Below are 10,947 nucleotides of genomic sequence, written 5' to 3'. Positions count from 1 at the left end.
GCTCCGCAACGGGAGAGGCCACAGCAGTGAGAGGCCCGCGTACCGCAAAAAAAACAAAAAAAAACACACACACAAAGGCCACCTCCTCGTCGCGTGGACATTCGTGGAAGGCGTTTACTCACATGCTCTATTCCCATCTGCTTCTCCCCTCCCGAGCCTGCGAGAGGGGCTCCAGGGCCCTCTCCCCCTCAGTCTGGCTGACCGAGAGCAAAACCCACCCAGCTGTTCTTCATACCCTCATCAGCAGGTGTTCCTTTGCCTGAGTCTAATCCAATGCCTCTCAAGCTTGAATTTGCATCAGAATCACCTGGGGGCTCGTTAAACAACGGACGCCAGAGTCCTACTTCCCTGAGAGTCTAGTTCAGCGGGGCAGAGTTGGAGCCCGATCATTTGCATTTCCATAGTCCCTGGGCCAGACCAAAACAGCAGCCCTCTGGACCGCCAGGACAAGGCAGTGCAGTGCGGATCTCTTCCTAACACGTCTGAGCACGTGATTTCTCATGAATAACAAAAGCCTGACCACACTTCACTGGTGGCTCAGCAAGTGGCAGTCCCCTTACCATCCTCTCTGGAGTGAGGGTGGGGAGTTTTTTGCATTAGAAATGGGAAATGGGTCCAGCAAGGGACTAACCCAACAAAGACAACCAACATGCCTTATACCAGGCATGCCCTGGGCCTTTCATTACATCCTTCGGGGATGGTGACATTTTAATCAGCTTGGACCCCTCAGCCATGCCTAACACAGGCATAGCAGGAAGGGGGAGTGATTTTAAACGTAGTCGTAATAGGTGTTTGGGGGCAGGCACCTCGGACAGAGAGGAACATCAGGAAAGGGGGAGTCTGATGTGTGGTTAAAAACCAAACACTGGGATTTAAGCTCTGGATGAGGGGAGAGGAGGGGGAAGCACCAGGAGAGAGGAGACACTGATCGTTTATTCCCCAGGGCCGTCTCTGCTCTGAGGAAGGGCATAATAACAGCTTGGCCTGTGGACTGGCTGAGTCCCTCCATTAGAGGACTAATACATAATAAAAATGGGTTTAATAGAAACGGTAGCAACTGTAACCGCTTAATCACCATGTCTCCCCTTAGAATAAGTTCACCAAATCTTTTGTTTTTTTAAAGCACAGAGCTCTCGGAGCTTCTGCCCTGGGAGGGGACGGCAGGAGAGGGAGCTGCTACAATTACCTCAATAAATCTGCCAGGAGCCAGATGCATTTTTATCACAAACATAATCGGGATCCAGATAACGGAACAGGCGAGCATTAGCCATCCGAGCACCATGGACCAGTTAGGGTAGCGGTAAGAGCCATAGGTCATGGGCTCCCACTGGTAAAAGCTGAAGCAAAGGATAAACTGGGAAGAAAAGAGAAACACACGCGTTAGGGTGGGGATGTGACGTATTCCTTCAGCAGTCATGTACTGGACGCCTGCTGTGAGTTGGCTGGCTTTTTGCCTATTATCTCATTTTACCCCAATAACGACCCTGAAAGGGAAGTATTATTACTTCATTTTCTAAATGAAGAAACTGGATTTCACAGAGATGAACGTGACACACACTGAGCCGCTGATGCTGCACTCGCCATCCCATAAAAACTGAGCAATGCATATGGGTGTCTATACAAACAGACTGGCTGAGAGGACGATTTTAAAGGCTATACACCGAGGTGACGGAGAGGTGGAGGCAGGAGAGGGGATGGTGGGTGTTTTTAAGGAGAGGGGTGTCTCTACTGTCTATAATGGATAATCAAGCTTTTGTTATAAGGAAAAAATCCATTAGATTAATGTGAAAAATCTACTTTGCTTTCACCTTGAATGGGGAAGAGCCCATCTGCAGGAGCTGCCTCTAAAGCCGGCTGAGAGGTCCCCAAGCAGTGGCTGAGCAGGAAGTCTGGTCCTATAATCAGCTGTGGGAAAAAGAGAGTGGAGGCCCAGCCCCACACCTCAACTGATGCGAGGTGAACGGGCCTCATCAGCAACCCATGAGCCGAGAGGCCGGGGACGGGCAGGCTAATCCCAGCTCTACCACTAATTGGCTGAGGGACCTGTATGTCTCAGACTTCTCTGCTATATAACAGATCCACTTCACACCAGGTATACAACACAGGGATTTTCTGGGAACAACAGTCTGGTATTTCCTCAGGAGCCCCCATCACTTTTAAGAGAGGTGATGATGCATTGTCTGCCCGTTTTCCCCCATCACCGCACACTTTGGCTGGCAACAGTGATGCAAACCCTCTGAGGTCTTGGTTAGTGCAGCTGAGGAGGAACAAAGCAACAGATATGCTGGAAAAAGAGGCACCGAAAAGGACAGAAGAGGGGTCCTAATGCTCCAGCCAAGCCTCTGCTGGGGGAGGGGGCACCGCCCTCAGAAAATTGAGTTCTTCCCTGTATTCATCCCGCCTATGGCAGCCTCCGCCTAGAACAGTGTACCTGCCTAAGTCCTTCCCTCCTCCTCAGCTCTCTCTGTCTTAAGCAGTAAAAGAACTGCCTGAAAATGATTAGAGGGAATTATGTCAGGCAAGATAATATATGGAAGTGTTTTGAGAAAGTGTGAAGCATTAGACAAATGTAAGGCATCTGTATGATTGCTGTAAAGCCCAGGCTGCCAGGGCAAGTGATTATTTCAATGCAACAGCAGTTCAATATATGGATTCGAAGCAACACGAGACTGAAGACAGTGGTTGAGAAAACTGCTCCTATAAGAGATATCTGCTCTAGGCCCCCTTTTAAATATTTGCCCCTAGAGCTATAAGCTTTATTAACCAGTCTATTGGAAGTATGGCCTAATGTAATTATGGTAAGTTGCTCCATTTCATTTACTACAAAAATAGCAATACATCTGCTTATGTGTGTGCATAATTCAGTAACGTGATCTGCCTATGTATACAATAATTGCACGCAGAATATTTATAGCTCTATAAATCCATGAAGGCACATATAAAAAGTATCAATTTTATTTCAGGGTTTTTGAAGTCATTTAAACCCATAATCTCAGCTCATTCTAGCCCACTACAAGATAGCCACGTTACAGAAGGGCAAATGGCAAAAAAAGAAGGGTTAGCCTTGGTCCTTTGATACCCATTTCCTATTACACAAATATCACATCAAATTTATCTGTGCAGACTTGGTCTTGCCATCAATTTCCCTCTGCCAAGTCAGGTTTGACAAAAACCCTGCCCTCAGATGAACCTGGCCATGAGAAAGGATAATTTAGCCACCGAGCCAGGGACCTCTCCACAGGTTTCTGAGGTGAGTTTGATAATGGAAATCGAGTCAAGCACAGCACAGTTGAGGAACTTTCTCAGAAAAACACAGCAAGTCCCTAGAATCCCTTTCCCCTCACTTTCTGCTCCTAAAGAAGATTAGGATTATTTTAATCCAGAATTGACCAAACTCCACTTGGAGATGAAAGCAACTAGGCTTTTAGAAATGTATTAGAAATGTATTTAGAAATGTATTATCTTGAAGCCTAGGTAGCCTTGGATTCCATTCTTATTCTGCCCCCTGCAAACTTTGTGGCCTTGGGCAAGCTCCTTAGCCTCTCCAAGCCTCAGCACAGGCAACTGTAAAATGGGGGAAGAATCACCCACCAATCAGAGTGGTTGGGAGCTTGAGAGACATAGTTAATAAAGCAGCTACCACAAGTCATCCTGCTGATTATTATTATGTGGTCTGCAGAATATAATAAGATTCTCTGAAGCTTAATCTCTTCCAAGACAGGAGGGAAAGGTCGGTAGACTCTGGAACAGATTCTAACTTTGATTCCACCCAAGAATAAATTGTGTGTAGTAGTAACTGAGGGACGTGGCAAAGCTCAGCAGAGATGGGGAACAGCGGGGAGGGGGGTCTTCCGTCTTCCTCCCAGGAGATGGGTAATTCTCCATCCTTCACACACACTTCAGTCCTGGATTCAAGAAACTGAAAAGTCTACCTTAGTCCTTTTCAACTCTCATGCCCCAAATCTGGTGGGACTTTTCAGACAAATTACAGCCTCTGAAATGTGAGTACAGATGTGGGCTTCTGTATGATGTCTTCCTGTCAATGCAGAGGGAGGTAAACGCTGAGTGGTTTTTATGTCTAAACTTCTGTCTTTTCAGAAAGAAATTGAGATGTTTTGATTAAAACTCACTCTGTGACAGTTTGGTTTTTATTTTTAAGGAAAATATATGTTTTCTCTACAATTTTACTGTCTTGTTTTCCTTTAAAGAAGCTGGTACAGCAGAGTAAAAGGGTCTTAATCTGGTTTCTAGTGCCACCTGCTGGGCCTAGAAGGAACTACAGCCAGCTTCCTGCAAGCCTTTGCCCAGATGACACCTACAAGCCAGGGAGGAAGAGAGGGAAAGGCAAGGTCTCTGTCAATTACTGTGCTTGGAGAGTAGATGGAGGCAAAGCCAGGAGCTGGGGCACAATAAAGGCGGTGACAGGATATGCCTGTAAGTCCCTATGCAGATTTACTGGCACATGAAGGGCTCTGATCTTTAAGAAGATGAATGTCAGATGATCTCAAAATGTCATCATCACACTTGAGGATGATAAGGTAGTCCCCAAAAGCAATTAAAATGAACAATAAAAGTCTAACTTTTGCTATACATATTAGTTGTAGAGTAGCTGTGTTGAGCACTGTTTAGGATTAAGTGTTCTGGAGCCAGACTGCCTGGGTTTGAAACCAGGCTGTTGCTTATTATAGTTGTACAATCCTAGGCAAGTCACGTAACCTCTGGATGTCAGTTTCCCCAACCGTAAAATGGAGATGATTATAATACCAACCCCTCAGAGCGGCTGTGAGGGAGAGATGAAGTGATACATATAAATCAGCAGCCCCCAACATTTTTGGCACCAGGACCCAGTTTCATGGAGAGCAATTTTTCCACAGATGGGGGTGATGGTTCAGGCAGTAATGCGGGTGATGGGGAGCCATGGGGAGCGGCAGATGAAGCTTTGCGCACTCACCCACCGCTCACCTCCTGCTGTGCGGCCCGCTTCCTAACAGGCCACAGACCGCTACCAGTCCTTGGCCCAGGGGTTGGGAACCCCTAATATAGAGCACTGTGCACAGAGAGTGGACCCCAGTTAGCACATGGGAAATGTGATCACGTGAGGCAGACAGATATAATGGGAAATGTTTCACAGGGATGCTCCAAACTGTGCATGCGTCCTAGCTCTGCACCCAATCAGTCAAGCACCTTTAGGCAAGGTGCTTCACCTCTTCACATCTGCATTTCCTCAGCTGAAAGACAAAAGTAATACTCATCCTACCAGCTCCGCAGGCTCATCTGTATGTAGGCACAGGTCTTGTTCAACATAAAGCATCACATATGCACTCAAGGTGCTACCCATGCAATAAAGCACACGGTCCTTACAGTTAAAATGGTTGGAGTAACAAACGCCCAGCAGACTTTCCAGAAAACGTTTGGCTGGAATCCAATCATCATCTCGATATCTTCACAGAACCTCTGCAGGCCTGCAAAGAGACCAACGGAGATCAAGCATGAGGTGCCATGGCAGGGGACGGCGTGAGAGCCCCTCACTTGAGTGCTGTTGGCTGGGATGGCCCCATCCTGGTGTCAACGTGACCCCTATTTATGCAGGAAACCATCAGACAAATGACTCGCTGCCGGGAAGATTAAGGCAAATGGGACATTTAAATAGATAGTAAACACCCTCTGCAGTGAAGTTCAAAGTGAGATGTCATCCCACCATGACAACTAAAAATCTCCATCCCGGCCTGCCCCAGGAGTCTCCACACTGCCACAGCCTGGCATAGTCACCCGTGCGGCTGCTTTTGGAGGTAGGCTCATGGGCTCAGCAACCAACTCTGACAAAGCCAATTAAGACTGTGATCGATAAGCACAGTGTGTTAGGAAAGCCTTGGGATTTTGAGGGAGACTCGCTGTATGTGGCTTTTTACCCCTCACCATCACAAGGACACTCTCCCATGAGTCAGTTTATCTCTGCTCTATGTAAGATGCTACAGGCAGGCAAAAACCAAAGTGAATGCCACGTGGCCATCACCCACTTTGTTGGAACTCAGAGGATTGCCATCTTCTCGGTCGCTGATCAACATAACTACGTAAAGTAAAAAGCAGACAAGAGAGTTATTCTCAGGACCCCACGTAACCGAAATCCACTCTCTGAAAGGAAAAGCGACAGAGGATGTTTGAGGAGGGAACGGTTTCCTGTATTGTTCCCTGCGCTCATCAGAAGCACGGATTTCTCAGAACTGCGGGATCGCTATGCTGAAGGCACTTGAAAGGGCCCCAAGTTCAAGCCCTTTCATAGTCGGCGGTTCTGACTGGTGGCCCCAAATCATGGGCCACCACAGGCAAGAACTGCACGCTTTGAGCAGCTGACCTGACCATATTTGGGTTGGTTGGTTTGTCTCCTTTCATGTCATCAAACACCTTCAAGCGAGTGGCCTCTGGACAGTAGACCCTCTGGGCATAAGTGACAAAGGTCAAAGATGAGGCCCTCAGAAACACACATGAGATCCTGAAAGCAGGCCTCAGTTCTTAAAAGATTCTAAAAATGGGGCTTCCCTGGTGGCGCAGTGGTTGAGAGTCCGCCTGCCGATGCAGGGGACACGGGTTCGTGCCCTGGTCTGGGGAGATCCCACATACCGCGGGGTGGCTGGGCCCGTGAGCCATGGCTGCTGAGCCTGCGCGTCCGGAGCCTGTGCTCCAAAACGGGAGAGGCCACAAAAGTGAGAGGCCCGCATACCGCAAAAAAAACACAAAAAAGATTCTAAAATTGTCTATTATCAGTATCAATCCTGTTACCAGGCTATTAAATCATCCCCAGGAGATGACGGTGCGCACCTCACCTGGGGAAATCGATTTGACAGGGTTCAAGGTTAGACAGAGGAAGACATACAGATAGCCTCCTACGGGAGGAGCGGGGTGGCAGTAGAAGTGCTCAAGCTCCCCCAGAGGGGACCAAGAGCTGGACCCAGAGCTGTAGGAAGGGGTGGATGACGGGGGCCCAGTTGCAGCAAGAGGCAGTTTGATGCTGAAGAGCAGTGCTGGGACTGAAGGGGAGACGGCTTGGTTTCCAGAGTCAGCTCCAGCCCTGGAAGTCAGCTCTCCCTGTGGGCCTCCCGCGAGGGCTCTGGACGACAGGCCTCTGCCTTCAACAGGCTCCAGGTCCCTTGACTGCTCTGCTTGTTCCACAAATGTGGCCCCCCAGACGCAGCCCAGGGACACCAGGCAAGCCTCCTGCCCCTTGCTCATTCCTGAGCCGGGCTCTCCCGTCCCTCCATCCTCTGGCTGCTCTAGCCCCCACCCAGCACAGCCCACCCACGCCCTGACTCACGCCCCGAGTCCCCACCTGAGTCTCTTACAGCTTCAGTGTCTACCTTCCCCTCCCACCTTCGTGCATATGGCTTCCTCTGCCTGCTCTATCCTGCCTGCTGGTCCAGATCCCTCTTCAAAGCTAACTCTTTTTATTGTTTTTTATTGGAGTATAGCTGCTTTACATTGTTGTGTTAGCTTCTGATGTACAGCAAAGTGAATCAGCTAAACATATACATACAGCCCTCGTTTTTGGATTTCCTTCCCATTTAGAAGGCTAACTCTTGATAGAGAACTTGATCTTGGGGCCTGGAGCATGTGCATGGAGACCTGCAGCGTGACATTGAACCTGGAGGGGTAAGAGAGCTCCAAAAGGGATCAGAGCAACTGTTTCTCACTGAATTAGCAGAAAAATAGCAGCAAAAGAAAAAAAGAAAAAGTGGCGAACTCATAGCAACTGTTCTAGATTCAGACCAACAGATTTGGTGCTCAGAAATGTGCCCATCACAACCTCCATACAACCAGCCAATCCTGAACTGTAAGTCAAGGACCTCCTTCAACCAACCGATCACTTTCACCCATGCAACTTTGTGGCTTTTGTCTTTATGAACCATACCCTTGCCCTTGGTCTGAGTATGATCTTCCAGGGGCTGCTCTCTCCACTGTGTGGCCAGGGCCAGCCTCCTAGCCTGTGAGCCAAGCACTCATACAGGGCCTGGTGCTCAGAAGGGCGCCACCCCTGGATTAATCTTAATCTCTCCTGTCGCCATCTTGAAACTCTTGACAATTTTTTAACACAGGGCTCCACATTTTCACTTTGCACTAGGTCCCACAAATTAGGTCTCCAGTCCTGTGTGTATCTCAAATATTATTCTCTTACAGTTAATGTAATGTTTTGGCTGCATCTCTTGGAGCCAAAACCCTATGTGTGGGCTCAGATTTTCCCTGCCTTGGTTAGCTATAAACTCAACACTAAGTCTCGTCTTTATCTACTTTTATATTCTTTTATCTCCAAAACTCCACCTTCTCAAAACTTTTCTGGCTACCCTGGCCCTCCTTTATCTCTGGGCAGCAAAGGCTCACAGCTGGGCTGCACAGCTTAGTACTGGCCTTCTCAATATATGAAGTGATTCACTCTTCCTGGCAGCTAGTTGGAAATATCTGTGAATATAGAAAACTACCTCTGCCCTCCCCACTTTCCTAGAAGCATGCAGGGCATACAGTGAACACTTAATAAATACCTGTTGAGGACTTCCCTGGTGGCGCAGTGGTTAAGAATCCACCTGCCAATGCAGGGGACACGGGTTCAAGCCCTGGTCTGGGAAGATCCCACATGCCACAGGGCAACTAAGCCCGTGCACCACAACTACTGGGCCTGCGCTCTAGAGCCCGTGAGCCATGACTACTGAGCCTGCGTGCCACAACTACTGAAGCCCATGCGCCTAGAGCCCGTGCTCCCCAGCAAAATAAGCCACCGCAATGAGAAGCCCGCGCACCACAACGAAGAGTAGCCCCCCTCTCGCCGCAAGTAGAGAAAGCCTGTGCGCAGCAACGAAGACCCAACGCAGCCAAAAATAATTAATTTAAAAAGATATTGTTTAAACACAGGCATTTACCTGTGTGAGTTATGAATGGACTGAAACCTCTTGTTCCTAATGTTTTCTGAACCCCAGCAAATGGAGCTGGGGGAACTTACACCCTGAATGAGAGGTGGACAGTGACATTTCAGCCAAGAACATATGTGAAGATGGAGCTCAGGGAGGGGGACCAGAGAGGAACAAAATTAAGCTTGAGTTTGTGGGGTTCCGGAGAGATCATGTGTTTTGTTTTGTTGTTTTGTTTTCTTTTATACTAAAGACAAAAACAAAAACACTTTGAGGTGTTCGGCCTGCAGGATAGACAACCAGAACTGGAGAATGACATATTCCATCCTGTAAAAGTCATTGCCTGTGTGACTCTAACATCCCTCACAAGGATGTGGAGAAAGACAGAGTGGGGTAGGACGTGAAACAAGTAACTGATCAACATGGAAGAAAACAGATCAAGACAACTGAGCATATAGTGATTTGGGGGAAATGCACAGTGTGGAGCCAAGCAGATAAGCAGGCAGCAGGGCTTTGTGGTGGCAGGTCAGTCCTATGGTCCCCACAGCCAGAGAGTCCCTGTATTGGCTCCCAGGAAAATGCAAATCACTTCTTCAAAGCCACTCTGTTAGGTAACAGTCTGTTAAAGGGATTGTTCCTACACGAAACTCAGGGAGTTCCACTTTTCTAGCTACCTCAAACCCAAATATTGGCCTTTGAAGAGTGTTGCCTTGAGAACCTGAATCAGACATTTTGATCTAAAGATAAAACTTGAAAATTGTACCTACTGTATTTTAAATGTTTGAATGGCAACCTCTAGAATCTAGACTCTAGAGATCATTAGAACTAAGAAGAAAACACAAATCTCTGCAATCCACCTACTTATTTTTCAAATTCAGCAGCCAGGATGGGGGGAATCAAATCAGTCGGGTTCATTTTCACTCTTCACAGGTTCATGTTCAACTTCCTTAAACTAACCTTGCATTTGTCTGGGGCCTCATCATCTCAGTAAAGAATCCAGTGTCCTCTGGAGCGTACATTATATATTTGTGGGGGCTTTTGCTTTCACCTCTAACAATTATGTTAGCTTATTTCAAATATTTCTTCTAAGAGCCCCTTCTCACAATTCCATCCAGGTCCAAATCAGAGGTTCACACCTACATCCGACACAGCAGGAGTCAAGTTCCCCTTAAGCTCAGCACAGAGTCCACCTGGACCTGGAAGCTGGCCCAGCACCAGCCCTCTAGAGGCCAGGTGATTTCCTGGGTGGTCCCCCAGGAAGATTAGCAGAGCCCAGGGACTGAAGCACTCAGGACTTATTTTTTCCTTCAGAACCAAAAAATCTACCACCAGTTTTATATGGAGGCTGGGGGGAGCTACTTAAGTTCTAAAAATAGAGATGTTAAAAGGTTTCTGTTTTAGTGATGCTTGTAAACCACACTGAACAGCCCTGTTTTATCAGAAAGAATTGTGCAAATGTGTCTTTTGAGGATACAGACCGCAGAGGAGGTCAATGATATGGCCACCTGCACTTGGGCCAGTGCTGCAACGAAGAGCTTTCCTGACTTTGCCAACAGACTATCTGGTGACTTTAGCTTATATATGGACCCATGAGGGCTTGAGTTTCCAAAGGAGGGCCCCAGAGGCCTTTCCATGGCAAAGCCTTTGGTATCTGGGCAGAAAGTTAGGATTGTGGTAGATTGGCTGGGTTTCTGCCACTCTCTACTCAGGTAGGAAGCTCTTTATAGCCTCACCCTAAAGGCAGGTCCTCAATCACAGTGTCACTGCAGGCTCCAGGCTGTCTCATCAGCCCAAAGTGTTGGCAGTTTGGCCTCTGATCCCATGACGACAGCTGGCATGCCTGCCCACTTCTCTGGCCAGAAACTAAACTCTCCCTGCAGTGGGGATGTAATCTCCAGCTGAGACAAAGTTCCCTTCTGCCAACACCTAACGATGACTACAGTATCTGCCTCTTTCTAGGGCACCTGACGTTTACATGAGAGGTTTCCTTTTTATATTTTCATTCCCCATCACCCTCCATTTTAATGCGTTTTTCAGGCAAGCAAGAAGCTGCTGA

The 10,947-nt window shown here is 47.9% G+C and overlaps 1 protein-coding gene across 1 annotated transcript in view; it reads right to left on the bottom strand.

The window, feature by feature from the left end:
- Positions 1-10,947, bottom strand: part of SLC6A5 (solute carrier family 6 member 5) — a 55,083-nt gene that overhangs the window by 1,795 nt on the left and 42,341 nt on the right. The window contains exons 14-15 of the mRNA XM_007457630.1: positions 5,362-5,462; positions 1,187-1,354 (exon numbers count right to left, since the gene is read on the bottom strand). Of these exons, the coding sequence (XP_007457692.1) occupies positions 1,187-1,354; positions 5,362-5,462 (269 nt within the window). The remainder of the gene's footprint in view (positions 1-1,186; positions 1,355-5,361; positions 5,463-10,947) is intronic.

Source organism: Lipotes vexillifer, unplaced genomic scaffold, assembly GCF_000442215.2.
Source record: "Lipotes vexillifer unplaced genomic scaffold, Lipotes_vexillifer_v1.1 scaffold505, whole genome shotgun sequence".
In the NCBI taxonomy this organism is placed as follows: Eukaryota; Metazoa; Chordata; class Mammalia; order Artiodactyla; family Lipotidae; genus Lipotes; species Lipotes vexillifer.
This window is presented reverse-complemented; position numbering and strand designations above follow the sequence as displayed.